The following is a 26,783-nucleotide window of genomic DNA, read 5'->3' as shown; positions in this document are numbered from 1 at the left end:
TCAGATAATGAAAGATAATGAAAGAAACTCCTTGGGAAAAAATGTAAATAATTGTTTTGGAATGAATCCTAACAGAAAATTCAAAAAAGATCACAGAACATTTTTGATTATTTCCTAAAATATTTAAAAAGTACGTAAAATATTTTGAAGCAAAATGTTGTGATTTTTCCATATTACGTAACTTCCGAAAAATTAAGGGACATAATTCTTTCAAACTTGAGTAAGTTTAAGAGATATTCAAAAACTTTGTCACGATTCGAAAATAACTTGTAAAGATTTTTAAAGGAATAATTAACATAATTTTTTATTTCAAAAAATTAATTTGAAAAGATTATTTTTAAACAATTCAAAACCTTGCAAAAGATTTCATTAAAAAAATTCTAGCAGATTTTTAAACTCATCAAACGATTTCCTAAAACTTAAAAGAAGAGTTTAGAAGATTTTAAAGCAAAATTCTTCAATTCGATAGGATTAAAAAGTAAAAAAAAGTAAATAATCAAGAATCTCGGAAGGTTTCAGGAGAATAAAAATAGTTTCTTAAAATGCTTGGGAAAATTTAGAAGATTACAAGGAAATTTTTTCCTACATTTTGAATGATTTTTTAAATTTTTGATAAAAATTTGAGTGAGTTTTCAATATCTTGAAGAATTCAATTCAAAATGTTTTAAATAGATAAGAAATTTTCTTAATATTCTTTAAAATCCTATAAAATAAAAATAAATTGTCTTTAAAATCTCCTAGGATGTTTTCTGATACATCTGATATATTCGAAATTTTTTTTTTAATTTTCTTAAGCTAATTGTACATAATTGTAAAATAAATCCAACAAACTTTATTTTATGAAGAAATATCTCATGATTATAAAAAGAGAAAAAAATTGTAAAGGTAAGTCTTTTTAGCATTTTAATAACTAATGAACATATTTTTAGATTATTTTTCCTTAATTCTGGCTGAGGGTTAAACATGGTACAAAAAACCGTCGTGAAATTTCAAATAAAAACTGTACTCTCTATACATTCATTTTTTTAATTAAAAATAATAATGCTTTTATAAATATTGCCAAAATTTATTTTAATATGATACAAATTAATTTTTATTCAAAAACTTCTGTAAATATTTTGTGTTTTTCAAGTTTTACGATATTTGTGTACCATGTTTGACCTTGGGAAAAGGATTTCAGGAATAAAATTATAAAAATATATCCATTAGTTAGTAAACTACTATGATGAATCACCTTTCAAATTATGGTTGAAGGTGAAGAAATAGATATTTCTCTTATCGTTTTTCAGCATATGATTTTTCATTAAACTTAAAGCAGATTAAAATACACCCAAAAAATAAAAATAAGAAAATTCAGAAATTCATGCAGTTTTTTGTTCAGAAAATCCCACACATTTTTTAATGAAATTCCTTTCCACACCACATTCTAAGGAAAATTTTACAACATTTTTGTCAAATAATGATTAGTCTTTTGAATGGCGTCAAGTTAATAACTTTTTGGCCTTTTATCTTAAAATCCTCAAAATTGTGATTATAGCCTAAAATAGCATAAAAAGAGATGTATAAAAAAAGAACCTAGAGGACTTCAAATTTTTTTATTTTATTGGACTTATAAAAATATTAGAAAAATTCGAGTCTTCTTAAAAGATGTTTAGGACATTTAGAAGTTTGGAAGATATCAACGAATAATTGATAATTTTTTTAAGTTTTAAATATTTCTAATACGTTTAAAACAAAATAAATTCAAAAACAAAAAACTCGTATAAGTTTCGGAATTTCCTTAAGAGGGCTGTGTACTAGCGTTGGAACTCTGAGTTGAATATACGAGAGAGACAGAAATATGATAAGTATGCCCAAAAGGGTGGAGCTTGTTAGTGACAAAAAAAATTTTGACAGCCAATCATAGTTGGGTTATTTTCAAAAAAAGGGTACGTAGTAAAAAAAAGTTAAAAAAAAATTGCCTGGGAGAAAGTCACCATCAGGAGACCGTCACCTTGGTTCAGGCATTGTTTGGAAACCACTAATCTTGCGTTTGAGATTAGACACAGCGGAGAAAAATCCACATTTTGTACAATATTAATTAATCAAATTTTAATATACTGCATTAGCATCGTTATATTATTCTGAGTAAATCAAAAAACGGTTGATAAAAATCGGTCAATATTTTCAATCTCAGCCGCACAGGTTCCTATTCCCCAAAAGGGAACGTGTTTTCTTCCTTGTAATTGTACCGACAGTTGACCTTACAGAGATGTGTTCTATTCCCCAAAAGTGTTCAGATTTCGAGATTATTTAATTCCTTCTAATAAGTTCACAAAATATGTGTAATAAATTGTTTTAATTCCTTCATGTGGAATATATAATTTGAAAATTTAATCAACTCAAGTCCGCTTCTCTAGAGTTAAAATTATTTTAATTCACACATTCAAATAGATTTCTTTTATGCATTTTTCAAGATGTTTAAATAAATTATTAAAATGTAAATAAATATAAATTTGAATATTTTTCGAATTTATGAGTTTAGAAAGCTTTAATAATAAAAAATAGGTTGAATAAATGTGTTCGTTAAATTTTACTCAGTCAATTAAGAGGAATAGGATTTTCACTTATTCTGTTCCCGTTGGAGGATTTTTATACGGAGGAAAAATTGCGTATTCATAGAAATAGAAATTCTTAATTTTTCTGAATGTAACGCTTATTACCGGGTTTCTGACTCTTTTACGAATTCAAGCATACTGCACAAGTAATAATTGTTAACAATAGTTTTTCATTAACTAACCGTGAGGAGTCGAAATAAAATTTGAGACGTTGAAAATATTTTGTTTTATTTTATATTTTAAATATGTTTCGATCAGACGAAAATTAAAAAAGAGGATATTCTCTTTTTCAATTTTCGTCTGATCGAAACACAGGGTGGAGATAATTTCGAAATATACTTGATATCAAATACAAATTTGGATTGAAATTTCTCATTCTACTAGAAAAAGTCGTTTTTAATATAAGAATCTTATTTTTTTATTGTTAAATAATCGTTTCAAACCGTAAAATTATTCTTCAAAATTAGGGTAACTTTAACTAAGTATGCTTAATATAAATATCAATTATTAAAATTTGTGCTAGCAGTGCTAACCTAGTACAGATTGCTGGAGTCGCAGTACTGGGCGGCTATTACTGGCTGGTAACGCTTCACAATGCTGCCTTGTACTGGTTCCGTACTGGAAAATCGCCGTGGACGTTTCCGTACGTTTTCCGTAAAGGATCTAGCCTAGTAATTGTCTAAATTTCAGAAATAATCATCACATGGAGTAATTTGTTGTAATTATCATTTTATTTGTAAAACATTGCTGCGTTAGATTGACGAATCATATTTATCATATTTAATTCAATCGCACATAAATTGGCGTGCGTCAGGTGAACAAGCTGATTATCAGTTGAAACAGTAGTCGTAAAACAAAGTTGACTTTAAAAAGAAACAATATATTTTAAATAAGGATGATGTAAAAAAGAACATTAGTCACTTTTTATTCAATACATTAATTCGTGGTTAATCACAATCAATTTCATGTCTATACCCATTTTTTAATTATCTTGAATCTTACAAATATTTTTGGAGATTTTTTTTAAATTTGTAAATTTATAAAGAATCCGAGAATTTTGAAAGCGATTACAATAATTTAAAGAAATTTTCAAGATTTTCGGGTACTTTATAAAGTTCAAAGACATTTTTACCAGCTTTTTAGTTAGATTTTGAGGGATTTAATAAATATCAATGTACTTCAAAACATTTTCCATGCAGTCGTAAAATATAATTTCAATATTTTATAATATATTTTATAATATATTTTTTAAACTTTTTAATCTTATCAAATTGAAACATTTTGCTTTAAAATCTTCCACACTCTTCTTTTAAATTTTAGGAAATCATTTGATGTGTTTAAAAATCTGCTTGAATTTTTTTGAAGTACATTTTTTTAATAAAAAATAATTATAAACTTTCATACGATTATTAGAAAAATAATTCTGTTTTTCTAATCTTGTCATACCTTCCAATCTCCAATCTTTAAAAATTATTCAAATTTTTCCTGATTTTTTTTTAATTCTGAAAAATTAAAAAAAAATGCATTTAAAGTTTTTCAGATGCTTTGAGAATATTTGAAATTTGTTGCAATGTTTTGAAATATTTAAAAATAATATTTTCAAATTAATTTTTTGAAATAAAACATAATTTTAATTGTTCCTTTAAAAACCTTTACAAGTTTTAATTATTTCGAATCGTTTCAAATTTTTTGAATATCTCTTAAAATTACTAAAATTTGAAAGAATTATATTCCTTAATTTTTCTAAAGTTAAGGAATATGGAAAAATTACAACATTTTGCTTCAAAATATTTTACGTACTTTTTAAAAATTTTAGGAAATAATAAAAAATGTTTTGTAATCTTTTTTCAATTTTCTGTTAGAATTAATTCCAAAGCAATTACTTACAATTATTTATAAAATAATTCTTTTTTTCTAATATGTTTAGACCTTCTAATCTTCAAGAATTATTCAAATTTTTCCTGATTTTTTTTCAAGTTTTAATTATTTTTTAATCGTTTTAAAATTTCTATATATCTCGTAAATTTACTAAAATTTGAAAGCTAATTTTACAAACCAATATAAACATAACAAAAAATGGTGCAACAAAATTGCGCAAGAAGGCTTAACAAGAATTAAATTCCTTATTTTTTCTAAAATTATATAATATGGCAAAATTACGAAATAAGTTGAAAAATTGTGATCTTTTTTTAAATTTTCTCTCAGAATTCAATCCATTCCATTTTTAGTTGAAAATTAATTTTAAAATGAAAATGCAACTATATGTTTAAAAATTTAACTATTCTGTTGTAAATTCGATTGTGTGTGCGTTTTTTTTTGTTTAAAACATTTTTCAGTTGAACGTTCATTTCTTCCATCCAAAATTAAACTATTTAATCAACTAATTTATTTGTGAAATAATTAATGTAATAGTAAGACTTACTAATTGAAGTAGTAACGCTTACTATTTAAAGTAGTAAACACACCTTCCTGAAAGTAGTATCTACCATCGAATGTTGTAGCGAGAACAAATAAAGTAGTAAGGACAACTACTACCAATCTTGCGAATAAAAGTAGTAGACCCAACCACTTTAATAGCAGCGGCATATATCACAAACCAGAATAGTTGGGCCTACTACTTTGTTAGTTGTCGCAACCAACTAGTTTTTTCAGGGCGGTGAGGGTAAAAATTCGGAAGCGTTAAAAATAGGAGGGTGAACAATTAGGAATAAGTAAATATACGGAGAGGAAAAATTCGGAATTTTTAATAAATGTGTCTATTAGCAGTCGTATAATTGTTTATTTATGGCAGGAAACAAATATTTAATACAGTAAATTTAAATATTATATCATAATAAATTTATGTTGTACGCTAAAACTTGCTTTTTAATTATATAATGATTAAAAATAATTATTCTTTCGTGAAAAATTTTAAATTACGGATAACACAAATTTATTATATGATACTTAAATTTACTGTGATAAATATTTGTTTGCTACCTTTAATAAAAATTATATACCTGCTAATACGTAAATTTATTTAGTATTCCGAATTTTTCTACTTTCCGAATTTTTCCTCTCCGTATATTTACTTATTCTTAATAGTTCACCCTCCTAATTTTAACGTTTCCGAATTTTCACCCACTCCGCTTCTCTGGTTTCCGAATAAATACCATTCAGAGTTTTGGATTTCTGATTTATCCCTCTTTACGACTTTTTGTTCAGTTTTACCATTATGTATTATGACTCATTCTAAAATTTTACCTTTTTTAATTTTTATCCTTTTCGAAAAATGAACGGGTCCCGAACGTTTTTGACCTGTTTTTCAGGGCAGATTACTCGTGTAATAATTTTTTTTGCTATTTTGAGCTATTTATAGCCATACAAGTTTTTTGAAAACTGCTCTTATCGTTCATATCCTACAGAAAAACTTTAAACGAACAAATTATAGAGGACTCAATTCTACGGATGATGTGCGCTTGCGCGAGATGAGATTCGAATAATTCGCCAATACGTCTTGGGGATCTTTCCCGCCAAACCCTACGGGAATTGTCTAACCAAGCTGACGCTTTATTGAGGACTGCATTCTCGAGCACTGGGCGTTTTGTGAGATTTTAATGTAGTTTTGAAAATTTATTTATCGTGATTATCTGAAAATTATCTGAAAATGAAGATCTTAATTTAAGAACACTTCAGTTCTCAAACGAAGCTTAGAATTATTTTATTTTTAACGCTTCAAGTTTGAATTCTATATTTTTGAAAGTTTACAATTATAAAGAAAACAATGTTTAAAGTTTTTAGAATAATCAAATTTTAAAGACTTACAAAATTGAAAATTCTTCAGTTTTAAAAAGTACAGATTATAGTGATTTTTTTTAGAAATTACATTTTTTAGTATGTAGAAAAAATCCATATAATCACTTTGAATGTCACTTGATACTTGATGATATGATACTATAGGATATGATCCTTATTAATAATATATTTATTACTTTTAAAAACTCTATAATATTAAATATATAATATTATATTATAGTATTAAATTCGAATATTAAACACTTAATGGGAATTTACTATTAAATCTTTTAAAATTTCTAAATTTCATATGAAATACTTTCTTTTACTTTATAATTACTTTCTTTTTTAAAATACCTTAAAACATTGAACATTTTAAACTCACTAAAAAGAATCAAGTTGGAAGTCTGAATATTGCTTTAATGGTCTTAGTATTAATATTAATTGAAAAATTTCAAGAATAAATAATAATATTAAACGAAGTGTTAAAAATATAACGATTTGAAATTAAAAAGTTAAAAATTGTGTTTATTAAAATCAAAATAGATAACAGAGTAAAAGGTGTTAACCAATTTTTAAAGCAATTCTTTTTACTTCGTTAGAATGCTGAAACACGACTGTTGCTTTAGTTTAAAAATGATTCGATTAATTTCAGCATTTCGACTCTGCGTCTTATAACACCTATGCTACAATGTAGACAATACGTCGTTTCCATAGTATTCTGTGAATTGCCGTAATCAGGAGAAATTCAGGCGAATCCAAGTCAGTTTTATACCTACTTATAACAAAAGTATTTCTGATTTATAAACTTAAAATGATCGTCTTATTTTGGGTTAAAATTTTTTATTTTAAATTCCACTCCGTTCTTTTAAAGCTTTGAGTCTCTTTCTGAAAGTCTATGTACCTCTTAAAAAATTTGTAATATTTGTAATAAAATTAAAACAGATTATTCTTCCTAAACAGTTTTTATATTATAAAGTGCGTCTGAGATTCAAAATTTTTAGATTAAAAAGATTAAAAGGATTAAAAAGAAAGTTAACTTGAATACACACACTTAATGTTTTTTAATCAACTATATTCTAGTTATCAGTTAAATTTTCAACCAAAAAAATTAGGCGAATTTAAAAAAAGTTTTTATCACAAAACAAAGGAATTTTCAAGAAATTAGTTAAATTTCTCACTAAGAAGATTAATTTTCTACCAAAAAAGATCAATTTAGAACAATTTACAAGAATATTTCCAAATAAGCTAAATTCTCACCAAAATAGTTAATTTTTCCACCGGAAAGATGAATTTCTAAGTAAAGATTTTCTACCAGAAAGTGCAGATTTATAACAAAATGCGTGAATTTTCAACCAAATAGTTAAATTTTCATTCATAAAAATTGTCGCCCAAAACAGTTGAATTTTGAAATCAGAAACAGGAATTTTCAATCAAAAAATACTTTCGAACAAAAATTTTGAATTCCTAAAGAGTAAATTAATTATTCACCAACTAGTTGATTTTTTAAAAAACAAACTTGTATTCCTCTGGGTTATTAGTTAATTACTTGGATTACTTGAATTATTTTAAATTATCTGCATTGCGAGTAGATTATGTTAGATTATAGGTTACTCTAAATTAAAAGTGGATTATTTGGATTTCCTGAATTACTGCGATTATTTGCATTACTCTGGATTACACCGAATTGCAAGTGGATCATTTCGAATTAGAGCGGTACTCTTTCGGATTAGAACTGGATTACTTGTGGATTATCTGGATTACAAGTGGATCAACGGATTACTTTTCCTTACAAGTGGATTACTTCAGAATACTGGGATTATTCCAAATTACTTGAATTATTTCGGGTTAGAAATGGATTACACCAAATTATACTGGATTAGGTGGATTACTCCAGATTACTTGTTGTGATAACCGATTGTTCCAGTGGTACACTCCTACCAGTATTTTCCTGAATAAATGCTAATTTTTGTACATTACCAAGCAGAAGGTCAGTCAAATCTGTCATCAAATTTCGACGCTTTTGGGCTCACTGATTGATAAAAAAATTATTTTACTTCGTTGTCTGTCTACCATCGTCTGAAAAATTTTTAACTTACGAAGGAATTATGCGATTCTTACATTTTCATAATTGATTATTGAAAAAATATTAGCATTTTTTGAAATTCCACACTGCACATGGAGAAAAATGGATAGTCAAACTTGAAGTGTCCAAATTTAGATTACACTATCTAGGGGGTTGTCCCATAGATAAAACTCAAATATAGGCAATCTGATATTCTAGATGGTCAGGCTGACTAGCCATTTTGTTCCGTGCATTTTATTAACGGATCCCCACATTTTTAGACCGTTTTTAGTCGAAAATCAATGTTTGACGATGGCGCCTGTTTGTCTATCTGTATGTCCATAAACACGATAACTTTCGAAAAAATGTCCAGATAAATTCAAGCTTTGGTACTTTTTTTGGGTCCTAAAAGAAAGAATGAGTTCGTTAACGTTTTATCCATCTAAAATGTTATGAAAAAATCAAATATTTCGATTTCACGCCAAATGAAGACAGATACATAAATAAAGTTTAAAAGAAGAATTGAAGCTTCACAAAATATCTACAATTTTTCCTTTAACCGTTTTTTATAGGACTAGTCTTTTTTGGTTTTAGGCATTAAAAATTATAATTTTAAGCAAATTTTTTTTCCTATATAGATGATGAATTAGTATCATGTAGATTAACAGTGTTCTTGATTCTGATATTACACACCAGTGATATAATCATAATATTTTCGACGCGATCAAATGAGCTGTAGATTTAGCAGAACGGTGAAGTATGTATCGCGTGTTAAATCAATTTGATATGCCGAGGATAATAGAAGCCTTGGAAAAGGCTTTTGAATTCAAATTCAAACGAATTAAATAACACAGACTGCCAAATTAAACATTTTATTGTTCAGTCAACACAAGCTTGTTAATTGTGCAAATGCGTCGAATGTATGCGAAGTATAATAAAATTTCGTTTTTTAACTGAGACAGGCAAAGAAATGAAATTCTCTGAATAAGTCAGGACGGCTTTCTGACATAAAACATTGTCCCTTTAGCATCTGATCTAAATTCAAAACAAGCCAATGTAGCAATTCGAGAGAAAGTCACTCCCAAATCCGTTCGTTTTCGCAACTGTGATTCTGTCGAGACCAGGAGGTAAATTTGTCGTTCGTTTTACGAGAAGGATGTGCATTTCAAGTAAAGCTTAAATCACGTACGAACCTGGTACCTCATTGGGTTAGTTGTCAACGAGAGAGGAAGTAGTGTGCGAGAACCTCTGAGAAAAGCTTCAAGACGAATCTCATGTTTTCTAGGCCACGCAAAATTTCGAATCTTGATAATTTGTGTAATAATAATTTTTGTTGTCAAAAACTTATACAGTAAACCAGTTCAAGGTGGGTACCAGTATGAACTAAATAATGGGAAAAGGTGACTGGGTTTAAAAACAAAAGTTCTATAGAATTTTTTTATGAGTCGCAATATTAGAAACGAGTTTTATAACTATGCTCTTTACCACTTTCTCACTATTTTCGAAATGAAAAAGTGCAAAATGTGTTTTTGACATGACGATAAAAATTTGGTTCGCTGACAGATTATCACTTTTATATTATCATCAGATAAGCTATTAGATTTTGTAAATTTGACGCCCCCCCCCCCCCGTTTTGTCATATGTCCACGTTTCTAGACCTGCTAAACCTGAAAAACTGGGTTTCCCGAATGTGTTTGTCTGCGTGTCTGTAGATTTTTAGTCTGTTATAGCACGATAACTTTTTGAAGAAATTACAGACTCTTTTACTGTCCTAAACATAAAGTCAATTTCTTTAGCCAGTCATTTCTGATCAAAATTCAAGTTAGAGCATTTTTGAAAAATTTTAGACCGCTTTTTCCAAGATTTAAAAATTCTATGTTCGTACTTCCTAGAAAGATGAACAATTAATACTTATGATTTTTTCTCATAAAAGAAAATTACTAGAACTATAGCACTTAAAAAATTAAAAAAGACCCACAAGATTATTATAACAACTTTTGAATTTTTTTGAAAAATTTAAATTTTCATGGAACAAAAAATAGAGAAAAATTCCATTTTCCGGTCAAACTATGCAAGATAAAATAGATGAATTGTCGAACATTGTACACTGAAAAAGTATCTAAAAATTCGTTATTAAACTTTTTGAATGGTTGCGCAATTTTTGTTTTATTCGTAAAAAACAACATTGAAAATAAAAAAATAAAAATTGTTTGGACAAACGACACAACCTTCGAAAAAAAATAGTCAAAAGTTATTTACTGAAAAAAGAGCGACAAATTTGTTACTCATAATTTTTTGATGTGATGCGTAGTTTTTGTTTCTATCGCGAAAAATAACAGTAAAAATAACAAAACTAAATTTTTGGAAAAACGACGCAAGTTACGAAAAAAATTAATGAACAAAAATTGTAAACCCAAAAGAGATCTATAAATTTGTTACCAATTATTTTTTGATGGCGCGTACATTTCTTGTTTTAATCGTAGAAAATAACATTGAAGATAAAAAAACATCACGTGCTTCCTAAACTACAACCCAAGAAAGATGAATGTGAAACATCTCCGATAAAAGTTAATAACTTTCACTTTGATTTAAAACGTGCAAAATAAGACTAAAAAATAAAAAATTTAATTTTCGGAAAAACGACACAAAAGTAAAAAATTGAGTAGACAAAAATTGGTCAACGAAAAAAGATATGCAAATTGGTAATAAACTTTTTTTATAAGAATACATTAGAAATACAAAATTAAACTTTTTGGAAAAATAACGCAAGTTACAATAACTTTTTATTCAACAAAATACAAAATAACTTTCAAGGATAAGAAATTAAAATTTTTATTTTTAATTCTGGTCTTTGAATATGAAGGTCGCGGAAAATAAAAAATAGGTCAGGGAAAAATTAGGGGATTTTTAAAATGAAGTTTTGCGCCCGCCTTGATATAACATTTCTAGTAGTAATTTATTTGCCTTGCATTTCTATTTTTGTTGTTCTTAAAATTTCGTTTTTTAGGGTTGTAAGTTTAACTATTTTAGTACAGAAATGGTTCTTTGTCGAAAATTCTGACATCTTTTTTCTCTAAACGTTTGACTTTTTGGTTTAAAAATTAATCTTTCTTAGCAGAATTTGAATCTCTTTTGCATTTTGTTGAAACTTCGTTTTTTTTTGTTTATTTACATTAAAATTTTTTATCTAAAAATCTACTTTTTCCGTTTATGGTTTGAAATTAGTCTCTATTCGTAGAAAACAAATCTTCTTGATTTTAAATTTTCTCTTTTTTGTTAAAAAATGCAACCATTTGTTTGAAAATAAACTTTTTCATTGAAAATGCATATTTTTTGTTTGAAAATTGAATTGCTTTACAGGAAATTCTTCTTTTGGCTTAAATACTCCTGAATTTGGATGAACTTTTTTTCTTTCTTGATTGAAAAATATATATTTGTTAAAACAAAGATATTTTTCGTTGGAAATTCATAATTTTAAATTAAAGATTGATCTTTTTGATAAAGATGAAGCAGATAATTCAACTATTTGTTTAACAGTTAATGCATTTTGTTGAAATGTTTTTTCTGTGTAGAAGATAATCTTGTGGGTCAAACATTCGTCTGTTCGGTTTGTAAATTTTTTGGTTGAAATGTTAACTATTACATTTTTTTTATTGAGAATTCGTATTTTTGTTGAATATTCCACATCTTGGGTTAAAAATTCAACTTTCTTAAAAAAATAGTTTTTTTAGTGGTTGTTATAAATTTAACTTTTTGGTTCGAAATTTTTTTTTATTATAAATTTGAATATTTTTTTAAAAATTATCTTTACACGTAAAAAATCAAACAGTCATGTTAAAAGTTCAAGAATTTTCTTAAAAATTTGTCTCTTTCAATTTAAAGTTCTATGTTTTGTTGAACGTTCAACTGGTTTTTGAAAAGCCGTCCTTTTGAATAAAAAAAATATTATTTTGGTAGAAAAGTAATCTTTTTGGGTTGAAATAAATAAGTAAATTTGAAATATTTAAATGGTAATCTTAAATTATTTTATTTCGTTTATAAAATATTCTATGTTTAAGGTATTACAAGATTAGGTTGTTGGTTTTCTAATGATAATAATCAAGGAAAACTGAAAATTGTTCTGTCAAAAATCTGGAAAAAGTCAGGGAATTTTGGAAACAAAGTTCTACAGCCACCCTGAAGTGTGTTCGGAAAGCTTCTACAGCCGTTTTTTAAATCCAAAAATAGATGATACAATAATCTGATTAGCTTCCTTTATCAGATTGAGCGTTTGATCGACCATTAATATTGGAAGGTCTGAAATTATTCATCATTGTGAATAATTTAGTGGCGAATGGTATAGAGAGGAAATTGATAGTTCACTGATAGATTAAAATCTAATCTTCAGTCTCTACATATGTGTGAATGATCGATCAATCGGTTTTCTGGAATTACGACATGAAGATCTTGCTGATATTTACTCGCATTTTAGAGATAATCTTAAACGTGAAATTTAGCAGGATAAAGACAACAAAGTGGTCTGCTTTATCTTTAATATCCAAAATTATGGTGGTCGCAAAACTTAATTTTCGAAATTCCCTCTCTTTTCCCCGAAGAATATTTCATTTTTCTTGACTATCAATATTTAAAGACCATCATTTTAATCTTATAACATTTTTAATATATTATCTTTTATAAATGAAATAAGAAAATGCAAAATAAAAATGAAATTGTTTTATTTATAAATTTATCCAACCAAAAAAGATCACTTTCTGACAAAATAGTTCAATTTTCAACAGGATAGTTTATTTTTTAACAACAAAAGATGAAGTTTTGAACAAATAATCGAATTTTCAAATAAAAATGATAAAAATTTAATAAAAAAGTTGGCATTTTCAAGGAAATAGATGAATGATTCAGAAGTAAGTTGTAATTCAAATGAATTTGCGACCAAATAATATTCATACTAATAATTAAATTTGTATGAAATAGTTGAATTATAAAAAAATTGAATGTTTTAGAAAGCAGTTGGCTTTCAAACTCGAAAATGTCAATTTTCAAAAAAGAAGTTAATTTTTAATGAAGAAAGATCTTTTTTTTATCAAAAAGTTCATTTTTTTGTTTAAGAAAAAGAATTCTCAATCAGTAAAATTTGTAGTCAAACAGATGAATTTTCAATTCAAAGGATGAATCAGCCACCAAAAAAGTTCATTTTTAACTAAGTAATTTAACTTTTAACCAACAAGATTAATTTTCTACAAAACAGTTAACTTTTCAGCCTTCGAATAGTAATTTTCTATCGATAACATGAACTTTTATCAAATAGTTCAATCTTCAAGAAAAGAGAGGAATTAAAAAAAAATGGATGAATCCTCAACGAATAATATAAAAATAGATATTTTAACAAAAAGATTTTAATTTTAAATCAAAAATAATTTTAAAATCGAATTTTTAACAAGATAGTTGAACCGTCAACTAAAGAAGATTAATTTTGAAGGAAAAGATTGTATTTTTATCTAAACAAGATAGAAATTCTAATAAAACAGATGAATTTTCAATCAAATAATACAATTTTTCATTAAAAATGTAATCATCAGAAGGAAGAAACTTTTCTGACTGCAATAAAATTTCCCGACTTTACCCTAATTTATAGATTTTCCCTAGCCTATTTTAACCCTGAAAATATATTTGAAGAAGTTTTCAAAATGAATATAAAAAAAGAGTCTGGCTGCGTGATCAATTCCATGATTTTAGTTGAAACCGTTCAAAATTCAAGAAGAATAATTTATTTGGAAGCATTTTAAATTCAAATTTAATGTTCAGTTTCAAATATATCTTGAAACTGATTATATCTAGAATATTAAATTGATGGGTTTCTAAAGCTTATTGATTTTGTTTTAGTTTGAGTTAGACTTAAAGATTAAAGATAAGGTGCGATTTAGGAGTAGTCTGACAAAATTGACACAACCTCGTCTACTTTCCCATTAATAAAATGGCCGGATTAACACCTGTTGGTTTAAAATTCTATTTTGCGTATTCTCATTCGTTATCGTCACCTCGTTATGTGTATTTGGCTTACGCCTTAAGAAGATTCACGTCTGCGACGCGTGCTTGTGTTGATAACGAGTTGCCATACGGAATGTGCGTGTATAAAGAGGCTCGACGCTTAGCACTTGTGAGATACATGAACGGAATAATGAAATCCCCAGCTAAATGGATCTCCTAGATTTACTGAAACTGTTTCGGGAATACTCTAACTGTAAATTTAGGTATAATTGCACAATTAGTTCTATTGTTGGGGATTCTCAGGTTATGTTTATAGATTTTCCGGTTATTATTTTTTTTGCAAATCAAGTGCTTGGTTCAAAGAACCCGTTTGAACTTTCTAGCCCCTAGAGCCGAAGGGGGGGGGGGCAAAGAAAATGGGTTCATTTTCAGGTGGTTTTTCACCTTCGCGTTTGTGTAACTTCTTTTAGGATTGTACGATTGGATTTTTTGAAGAAAAAAGCCCTACTTTAAAATATTTTTTTCTTTTTTACCACATGTCACCCAAATTGTCTTCACTCTGAGTGTCAGAAAGTTGTAACCAGTTCTTTGATCTGGGCATTCAATTGAGGCCCCGACTGCAATTAGGACACATCAAAGTTTTTCTGGAAAAAACGAAGTCCCCTTGAGGCTTTTAAAAAATTGTTTATATTTTAATTTTTAAATTATGTATTTTGATGTTAAATTTTATGGTACATTTTTATTATTAAGAAAAAATAGCTATAGCCTTTTTAGTTTTAAAATTAAAGTGAAGAAATGGATTTTGCACTTCAACACTCGCTCAGCTCATTAATTTTTGAAATTTTCTAATGAAATTTGCAGAATTTGCACTTCAGAATATCCTTTGACTGATCAAAATGTGAAAATGTTCGTTTAGAAAAATGTTATTAGTTTTATTGGTCCAGGGCTTAAATTATAATTTCATGTCTCCTAGCGTTTCGTTTATCAAAAATACAAATTTTGGGTGTACATCGCGATCATAGCCTGAAACTGTTAAAAAGTTGTACATATTTTTTTATAAATAATTTTTTTGTTTTAAAAATACCAATTTCCGACGTAAGCATAAAAATATTACAAAATTGGTAAAAGATATATTGGTCGTATTTAATTTATTATTATTATTGGTTTTCAATACAAATTTTCAATGTGAAACACTAACTTACGATAACGTTGTTACAAAATTATGAATCTTCTTTTAAATCTAATTTTTTTAAATGAAACTTTTAATTTTTGTTGAAAAATATTTTGGAACTTTGCGCTGCTTGTTTTTATCTTCTTCAAATTGTTCGACAATTAAAATTTTCAAAAAGGTACAACTGACGATAATTTCAAAATGATGGACATACAAGTGAAAAAGTTTCATAATCACAAACCTGGTTTTCAACAAAAATAATTGCAAAATTTTCTAATCAAGTCGATATGAGACAGAATATTAGGGAGTAGTGTTTGTAAAATAAAAATGGTTTATTAGCTATCCTATTGTGTAGCAATTTTGATATTGGGATAGAATATGCCAAGTGTTCTCATCTAAAATTATCTATTTTTTTATCAGGTTAAAACTTGTTTGGATTATAGTTCTAGTGGACCTATATTAATTTGTTAAATCATAGGACTAATATGCACCGATTGTCAATATACAGGGGCCTAAAGTTTTCACTTTTTCAGGTGCTTTTTCACCTTCACATAAGTGTAACTTTGTTTAGGATTGAATGCTAAATTTTTTGTCGAGCACGGGAGGTACATTTCAGTAACAATTATTTTGCAACGTTTTGTCAGCTTGGTTTGCTGACCTTTTCAGGCTGAAATTTTATTAAAAATACAACAACATATAGAACCTGTACTGCCGTTCAAACTAAAAAGATACATAAGTGAAATTATTGTTAAAAATGAGTTTTTGGTTTTGTTGGATGCGTAAGAGAAAGTTACATCTAACTGTGTTAATAAATTCTAATAATTATTAATATTTCTTGCAAAAAACGATTGTTTATAAATAAGTAAAGCCGAAAAAGTTGACGAATACAACAGAAAAAGATGCATAAAGCACTTTGCGTGTCCTAAAAGTTGTACAAGGAAGGCAATACGTCATCACTATACACAGTATACAGTATCTTTGGGCTCGAAGTTTTTCGTTTGTACGGCAGAGTACAAAACAAGAAGATCTGCCTTTTGAAAAGAAGAGTACCTACACTTCACCTTATATAATGTGATCAAGAGTTCGTATAGAACAATTTTTTTTCTAAATTGACAAAAAAAAGGTTTTTCTTTCTTGTCAACTAGTCTAAATTTGAATTTAAATTAACGTTTGCACGTCCCCTGTACATAAATACATACAATTAACGTACAATTACGTCTTAATAAGCAGAATTATATGAACATTATATTTTTTGAATTCTGTATAGCTGACTTGTACTTGTGATTTAACGCATAAATATCTCCTTTTGTCTTAATAATATTGCTGTTGATCTTGTTTAAATTAATGAAATTTAAATTAGATTAATAATCGCAATTTAAAATCATATTTGACGTCCAATAATCAAGTTAATGCACACTCTCTAAATATGAATCAGTGGAAAATTCACTGATTAAAATAGTAGTTAGACATTCCACTGATTAATCAGTGATTTCAGACTTATTCACTAATCAGTTCAGTAACACCAGAGTAAATCATGTGAAGCATAACCTCTAAATCTTTAAGTTAAGCGTTGTTGTTACACATTTACTTAAGTAGCAAGACGAATTCCTTAATTAAATAACTTTTTCTAATTTTCGGGCTGTAATTCTGCTAATTTAACTACGGGATAAATATACTCTTACTCGTATAGTAAGTACTTACTTAACTGTTTTGTACATGACAGTCCAATCTTGAAATTAAATCAAAGTATAAGGTTGCTTGTCATTTAAAAGCATCGAACTATTCTCCTTTTTAAATATTTAATCAGATTTCTGAACTTTAAGTTTTTGCAATGATTCTTTGATTGAATGTACCAGAACATTATTTTATTATGATTTTTAAATTGACATGGTGTAGTGCTGCCAACTCTCAAAAGTAGATGTTTCACTGAATCAATAAGTAACCTTTCACTTATTGTCAGTAACTCATTTCTAGCTATATGAATTAGTGAAATTTCACTGGCAATCAGTTAAATTTCACTAATTCAGATGTAGAGGGTGGAATTCCTTAAATTAAAACCAAGAATCCAACGATGAAATTTGAACAACCACCATACAATGTTCGTATTATAATTTGAAAAAAGTTCCTCTTAAATTATTTTTTCTCTTTTTTATTTTTGTTTTTTTCTTGTTTAAATTGTTTTTCTTTTTTAAGAAGTTTTTTTAAGGGGATCTTTTTTCAAATTGCAATAGGAAAACTTTATGGTAGTTGTCCAAATTTAGTCGTTAGATTCTTGGTTTTAATTTCAGAAATTATATATATTAGCTTGATCTTGTTGACTATCTGATTAGATTTCTCGAAAGAAAACTTACTTAAATTTTTTTTCTTCTTTGAAAAAATATGTTCTTTATACTCTTTCAAGTCATGAAGAAGAAAAAGTGGGCTGTAAATAATTTCTTAGTGAAATTGAGATTTTTATGCTCGAGGGGACCACGACATTCAACTTACGCAGTGCCCGGGAACGAATACTGTTACATCTAACTTGCCTCTAAGTGTACGTTAACTATCCTCAGATGATTTTTTGTGTGAGTGTGTATTATAAAATCATAGTGTGGTACCCTTAAGCGCAAAAATCTTAATTTGACGATGAAACTATTTCCAGTCCAATTTTTTTCCTACATGACTTTAAAGAGTGTAAAAAACCTATTAAAAATATTTAAATAGAGTTTTCCTCAAAAAATTAATTTCAATTTGGATTTTCAAACAAAAAATCAAAATTAACAATTTCAAAAATTCGTATGATAGTCTTAAAGTACATGAAAAGATCTTTCCAAATCACTATAATAAATGGCCAATCAGATAATCCTAAAAGAAATTGCGCGTGAAGTTGCAAAAACACGCATGAAAAAAGTTGATAGAAGGACCTATGGTCTGGTGAATAATTTAGGTCCACTAGGATTATAATTCAGCTAAGTTTCAACCCGATAAAAAAAGATAATAATTTTAGCTGGGAACATTTCACATATTCTACTCCTATTATACTATTTAATTCAATATTTATTTCAGTATTGTAAAGCTATTCAATTCATTGAAGCAATCAATTTTGATATTAGAGAATAGCGTTTAAGTTAGAAGCATCTTAAGATATTTGAATAATTGACTTGCTTGAAATTTCAAGGTGCAGGTAATAAAATAATATCCTCGTTAGTAAAGACATCTGAAAGAACGCGGAAGTGGCGATTAGATTTTGATTAGATCAAAGTTAGCGCTGAACGAATTACTCATTTAGCGACTGCAATGATTGACGAGCACAATTTCCGTTTTCAGTTGAACGACGGAGACGGTTCAACATCAATGACAGGATCAAGGAGCTCGGCACCCTTCTACCCAAAACCAATGACCCGTGAGTACAATTCGATTATTACCCCTTATATAACTTTGCCTATTTATGGGTGACCCTAAAATTTTATTTTCAAACTTTACAAACTTTTATATATTAAATTCTATTTGACCAGTTTCGTATTTTCTCTGACAATTCAAGTAATTTAAAGTCTTAAATCTGTTTTTTTTTAATTCATCTAAACGTTTTTCATTTTTTTAAGCTTAACCGTTTTTGCAGAACTTAAAAACTGCGCAACGGGTTCGAAACTCACTGTTATGACCGTTTCACCCTTAAGAAAAAATATTATATGAAATTCAGTATAGCCCTATGATTTCCCTATAATGAATTTCTTATAATTTTCTGCGATTCTAGAAAAATTAGAAGAAACTCAGAATAGAAATAAATAATGTTAGAATATTGTCGAAGAATCGATGCAAAAAAACTGCAAATAAATAAATTATTTATTTATTTGCTTAAAGTTGTATTTCAAAATATTTCACGGAATTTTTGTGAATTTTAACGATTTTAAGAGATATGATAGAACCTACTAAATTTTAAAGAATTTTACTATGTTTTAAAGAATTTTGTAGCATTTCAAAAATTTTAATGTGTTTTAAATAATTCTGCAATATTTCAGGGATTTCAAAGACGTTATAAGCTATTTTTACAAATTCCAAAGAATTTCAAGAGGTATCAGAAGTTTTAGCGCATTTTACAAGATTCAAGGGATTTCAAGAGATTTCAAAAAATTTAATGAACGCCGAAGAATTTTCTAACTATTTTTTTTTCTAACTAATGAAATGTCAAAGGAATTTAAAACAGAATAAAAATGCTTCGACTTGAATTTGACTTGAATTTCCCCCAATCAAGACATGCTGAAGTTGAAAATGTCGACTAGAGCATGTCTCAGTTTTGAGCCGGAGCCAGACTTCAATTTATGTCTTGAAGACAAGTTTCTATGCCTTAAAGACATAAATCTATCTCTTGAGGGTCATTCTGATTGTCAAAGTTTGTCTTTACGTATTTCTAACGGCTTAGGAGATCCTTCTAGAAAGTTACAATTTTTACTTTTTTTATGAAATTTTAATTAAAAATAACTAATTTAATAATTACAAATTTTTTATTCATCAATTTTAATCTCATTTATGAGCCGAAAAAGTTTCGACCATCTCAGCCAAGACAAGGCTTGTCTTGAGACAAGTAAACGTCGTCTTAGCCAAGACAAGGCTGGACTTGAGACAAGTAAACGCCGTCTCACCTGTTGTGGCCATAAAAGTGAGACGAAGGCTTATGTCTCGACTCAGTTTTGAGACGCAGGCAGACATCGATGTCTTGGAGTCGAACTCAAGTGATAACCTAGTCGAACTCAAATTGAAGCATTTTTACTCGGGACGGTATTTCAAAGAATTTAAAAAGATTTAAAGGACTTTATTGAATCTTTAAGGATTTAGAACATTTCTAGGGATCTAAATGGGTTTTTTATCATAACATTGAATAAATTAATTAAGGGATTAATTAAGAGATTAATTTGAGGGCTTTCGAATGATTTGTGCGTGTTTTGATGAATTTGTACGATTTTCCAAGATCTCAGTAGATTTTATGAATTTTAAGAGATTTAAAAAATTCTGGGGAATGTCAATAAATGTTATATATATTTAATTCACACACACGCGCGCACACACATACACAGCCGAAATTTGTATAGACTTGAATGGTCTTTTTAGAGAATTCTAATGAATACGCTTATTTTTATTTTTATTGGAGGGATTTTTAATGTATCCACTTACTTTAATGGATTTTAAGGGATTTAACAAATTTCTAAATATCTTTATGGATTAAAATAAATGTTATTTGAATGGATTTACACGGATTTCAGGGTATATGGAAGCATTAAACAATTTCGAAATGGCTTGAAAGATTTTCAATTTTAAAAGATTTAAAATAATTTCGAGAGATTTAGCCAATTTTATGGGATGTAAAAGAATTTCGCAGGGTTTTCAAAGATTTCAAGGCATTTAAAAGGATTTCACAAGATTTAAGGGATTTTTAGGCATTGCAAAATAATTAATTCTACAGATTCCTACAGATTTCTATAACTATTTCAAACCTTTCAAAAGAACTCAACACGGACCATGGGTTAAAACTGTTCCAAAGGATTTCTTCAAACTTCAGCAGATTGCAAAGATTTTAATAGATTAAAAATTATTTCATAAAAACTCGAAAGGCATGAAGGGATTTTAATGAAATTTGAAGCGATTCGATATTTTCGTGTACTTCCGCATGAGGTGATGTATGGTAAAAAATAAATCATTTCTTTGTAGTTTTTCTACTGTTCACTTTAATTCCTTCAATATTTTTGTACCTTTGTATCTAATGCTAATTATTTTATAATTGTTTCATGTATAATGATTTTATACATATAAACGGATTATACATATATGGCCTTTTTAAATATCGCCCTCAACTTGTCTGGCTCTGCATCAATTTTCAATACTCGCAAAGGAATATTTTAAGTAAACTAGTAAAGGTAACTCAGAAGTCGATTTAAGGATCGTTTTAAATCTTCATGAAGGCTTCATTTAATAGTCTCTCTCACTATTTGAAAAGTGGCACAAATACGAAGATTGCATAACTTATCATCATTGAAGGACGCTAATAAAACTGGCAGTCTCATTAACTTTTTATCAAACATCGGTTTCTTAAAGACAATGTAGAATCTATTTGTTATTTCTCTCTCTGTATTTAGAATTTCCTTAAGTATTTATAGTAACATCAATCTTCTTGCGGAATCAACAGAGATTTAAATTTATGTTTTAATTTATTTATAAATTATCGGGTATATATTTTCGAGATTATAAAGAAATTCTTGGGGGCGTTCATAAAGAATAAAAAAATTCTTTTAACGAGCCCTACTTTGCATACGAGAACGTATGAGTTGATCGACAATTTATCAATCCTTGCTCAAATCCATTTGTCAATGTCGAGACCTGCAGGACTTAAAAACTAGAATACCCCACTTAATCTCCCGGGTAACTTTATCCCTGATTTCACTATAAAGTTTCACAAATTGTGTTTTTGAAATATTTTTATTCAGTGATCAATGAAATCAATCATTAGCTGTATATTTGATATCCTTGGACTCTCTTATAGTTTCACTATGCAATGAATTTTTTTTTCTTTTAGTTTCTTTACTTTCCGATATTATTTTGTATCAATGTCATACCTAAATATTTTAAATATAATTAGTTAAATAAAAGAAACCTTGCAGTTCAGGGGCCGTCCATAAATTACGTAACAGTTTTAATACTCTACAGAAAATCCATATATCCACCATTATAGTAAAATGTTACAGTTTTAAAGAAATCAATATCGGTATATAATTAGATTAGTTTTTTACAATAACTTTAGAAATTACTACTACACTGAAAATTATTCAACATTTTTTAAGTTTGTCGGGCTTTGCACTATCTACTAAATACACCCTTAGTTTGAGTCATCTACTTTTTTACATTCATATTTTCTACGTTTGACGACAGGTTTAACAGGAAGTAAAAATATCTAAAAACTTTATTACAGAATTTTAGTCTTCTAAATTGTTATTAAAAATATAAAGTTGTTATAGTAAATAGCATCATTGACTAAAATAACTTGTAGACGAAATTCTTCACGCAAGTGTTATGTGTACTAGTAATTTAAAAAATGTCGAAAATAGCGAGATTATCACATGCTTCTTATTTTGATTTCGTAATTATTAAATTTAAATGTATTCTTCAATTTAAATACTATGGAATATCTTTGGTGGTTTTTTGTTCCAATTAAAACATTTATATATACATACATATATGTAGTATTTTTTATTTAAGATTCATTTTTTTGAGATTAAAAAATTATGTTAGAGAAACTGTATCTTTAATTTAAAAATCTCCCGTGTATGAATCTAATCAGGGATCTGGCCGGATAGACCCGGTTAAAGCCGGGCGCTGTTCGGGGAATCCTGCCAGAATCCGTCTAAAAACTTCACGGTAAACTGGTCGGATCCTAGCTTGAATCCCGGCCGGGATCCGGTCGAGTAATCGGGCCAAAAAGCAGTTAAAAAATATTGCTTCAGGCGAGAAATTGGTCCTTGTTTTGTTTTTTAAGGCTGATTGTAAAAAATACGGTGAACTTTAAAGGTCAAATCAAGTTCACCAATTCTGGCAAGGAAATTGGAGTAAAATTTCAACCACTCATAATAGAACCTCGTAGCAATTGTTTCTCGTTGCAAACCACGTGGTGATTTTAGGTTAGGAAGGTGCACAGGAAAAAATGTATTCACAAGAGTATAATTGAATTAAAACTAATAATTATCCGCGAACTAAGCAGGGTTTTCAGGCTTATTACTGAATCAAGGTTGATTTTAATGACGGATCTCGATTTTATTTGCAAACTTCGAAGAAATGACGCGACGTGAGTTATCATTCTTCCATTTTTTAAACTGACAAGTGAAGATTCATAAATTTGTAATTTTTATAGTTTAAAATTAAGTAATTTTCAACGTCTTTTTTGGAATTTGCATTTCAATTATGAAGATTTACAATTTGAAATTCTTCAATATTTTTTAGATTTGTAATTAAAGACTTTCCAATATTTGAAGGGTGACAGTACAGAACTAGATAACCAATATTTTTATCGAAAATAGGTTTATTGCATATAAAATTCTTAAAAAATGAACTACCCATAGTGGTGAAAGGAGTTTTTGGAATTCTCTGTTTCGTTACAATAATTTTTTAAACAATTTTTAATAAAAAATTATAAATAACATTAACATAAAAACTTACTAGTTATTTTTTCACCCTTTTAGCATTGATAACTCTGGATATTATTATAATTAAAATTGTTTTAATATACATATATTCTTATATTTTCTGATTTTTAGCCAAAATGTGTTCCATGCTGCAATATCGCGGATTTTAACCCTCACTGTCTTGGAACAGAATAATTTTTTTTGCATCAAAGATTTTTTATTCTTCTTTATCGTCGCCTTATTTTGGAAGTGAATTTTTATTTTTGCAAAAAATTATAAATTTGGTTTTCATCGCTATCCAAAGACGATTTTAAAAACCTATGAAATCTGAATCTTAAAATTCTCAGTCGACTTAATCTCAGAATTGGCTAACATTTTTATACATCAAACTTTTGTTGAGCCATATTAAGTTTTAATATTTCAGTAGTATGTTTTTATTTTAGCTGGTAACTGATTTTTTTATCGTAATCCACGGATGCGCCTGCTCGAATAGATAATACTACTTTTGCTTTATCTTTCAATAGTAATTTTGTTGTTACAGAATACTTTTTAACTCCCCTGAAAAATTCCTATTTTGTTGGTTATCCATAGTTCTGTACTGCCCCCTTTATCTATTCCTTATAATAGAACATGAGGCATTTTTTAATGCTTTGGTTCAATTTCTAAGATTTGAAGTTGAAAATGATTACATTTTGAAAATATAATATTGAATCTTACTCAATGTCATAGATTTGTTATTGAAAATCCATCAATTGCGAACAGTACAAATAACAGCGTTGATTCTTTTTTTAATTCTAATACTTTTTACATACTTACTTTTCTTCTTATAATATAATAAAAAAGAATGGTAATTTCACAGAAAAAACAGAAGTGAATTTTTGTTGCAGGTAATTTTCAAGTAGATAAAGTTGAATTTTTTTGCATTAAAACAAAACAAGATTTAGTAGAATTGACATAGTATTTATTTTCTATATGGAGGGTAAATCTTAACACGATAAGTTAATTTATAATGTATGAAAATTAAATTTTGTTTTTTCTGTGTTACGTGTCTTAACCCAGTGGACACAAATGTTAAGAAACGTCATGCGAATGTCCTAAAAACGGTCTATGTCAGATCTAATAACGTTCGAAAAATGTTCAGTTTCCAAAATACTTTCAAAAAACAGTTTTTTTGACCATTGGAAGTTTTTATAACGTTATTTGGACTTATTATAGGATATTCTAATGATGTTTTTTTACCTTGATTGAAGTTTCTTATTCACTATGAAGCAGTAAGTATCCTAGTTGTATTTAATAAGAAATGGCTAAAAAAAATTGAAAATTTTACATAACATAGGGTGCATGCAAACAATTTTATTATGACTTGTTACATTGACGAAGTGCGGTGTCAAAAATTAGCAAAAACGTCTTAGGTAAATTACGAATGCCCTCACTGAAAAAAAGCATTACTGGTACCAAGTGAATTTTACTTGGCTGAAGTAAGTGAAAGTCCTGTTTATTTTTAAAGAAACATTTATTTGAGACAAATAAGTACGATCTGTTGGTCGAAGCAAAATATTTCTTTGAATGAAAGAAATATTAATTGAAGACAAAAAATATACATTTTGCACCAAATGAATGACTCATTGTTCCAAATGAATGTGCCATGAATTGGAATGAATATTTGTTTGAGAGAAGGAAATACGAATTAAAGGAAAGAAGTATATTTTAAGTTTAAGCAAATATTTTATTAGCTCAAAAAACTATTTCCCCACGGCAAATTTCTGAATATTTGAAGCACAAAAATATATATCTGATTCAAAAAAATATTTCTTTGGCCTAAACCATGCGCGAGTGCAATAAAGTAGTTAGTACTTCAATTGTAGTACATATTTTCCTAAATAAGCAACTGGATTTCTTTTAGCCTAAATTATAATTACCATTGTTATTAATATACAAATTTAATTTAAACACAAATCACATAATTTAAAATCTTGATGAACCTGAAACAGAAAAATTCGATGAAAAATCCACCTTCAGCAGGAATTGAACTTAGGCCCCCATCGAGTGTAAAATCTACAGCCTTGACCACGACGCTAAAGTAACATAGAAATTTTAAGGCGCAAAACCGTATTTAAACCTCACCATAAATGCCACAGAAATATTTCTTCAAATCAAAAACATGGATATTTAATTTAACAATATATTTCTTTAATCCAAAGAAGTATTCAATTGAAACAAATGACGGCAAATCATTAAATTTTTATTTTAAAAAATGATCACTTCTTTGGAATAAATGTTTATTTGTTATGAATAATTTAATTCTAGTAATTAAATGAAATATTCTCTTCCACCAAAGAAATAATAATTTACGTAAACAAAATACCTTGCTTATATAAATAAATGCTCCATTGCTATAAATGCATGAACCCTTTGTAACAAAAAACTTTAACTCTTAAACGGCCAAAACGCCACTACTGGTACACTGCTTTTCAACAGCCAATAACTAAGACTATTCGACACTAGAAAAAATTGAGACACATATATTTTTATTGCTTAAGATCTCCTCTTTCCGATGGTGCCAATGAAATTCCTCAAAAAATTTTCTTATTATCCCAAAATGCAGTTTAGACAAAAAAAAACGTGATTTTTCGTGCCTATGTTTTTTTGTGAACCATTTTCCAAAGCTTTTCGAGTCTGTAATTAACCTGGAATCTCCCTAACGGATGGTATAAATGTCTAAACTTTAAGAATTTATGGTTCAAAGATCGATTTTTCGTTTTAGTATTTTCAAAATGGCGTCTTAATGGCAAAATTTTTGTGAAAACATTCATGAATTTTTTTACAATAAACGCTGCGCTTTTCAGAAAAATCATCAAGAATAAAAAGTTCTTGTAATCAGCCAAGGAATACGCCTGATTTTTTTCGAAGCGTTTTGAGCAATGTTTTGGATTTTGCATATGAAAAATTTTTGCAAAATTCAAAATTTTGCTCAAAACGCTCCGGAAAAATTCAGGCGTATTTCTCGGCTGATTACAAGAACTTTTTATTCTTGACAAATTTTCCGA

The 26,783-nt window shown here is 27.9% G+C and overlaps 1 protein-coding gene across 1 annotated transcript in view; it reads left to right on the top strand.

Moving 5' to 3' along the window:
• The window catches only part of LOC117172066 (microphthalmia-associated transcription factor), a 310,163-nt gene that overhangs the window by 245,029 nt on the left and 38,351 nt on the right, over window positions 1–26,783 (top strand). The window contains exon 6 of the mRNA XM_033359813.1: window positions 18,899–18,974. Coding sequence (XP_033215704.1) covers window positions 18,899–18,974 — 76 coding nt within the window. The remainder of the gene's footprint in view (window positions 1–18,898; window positions 18,975–26,783) is intronic.

This window comes from Belonocnema kinseyi, chromosome 4 (genome assembly GCF_010883055.1).
Source record: "Belonocnema kinseyi isolate 2016_QV_RU_SX_M_011 chromosome 4, B_treatae_v1, whole genome shotgun sequence".
Classification (NCBI taxonomy): domain Eukaryota; kingdom Metazoa; phylum Arthropoda; class Insecta; order Hymenoptera; family Cynipidae; genus Belonocnema; species Belonocnema kinseyi.
The sequence above is the reverse complement of the archived record's forward strand: the minus strand, read 5'-3'. Positions and strand labels throughout refer to the sequence as shown.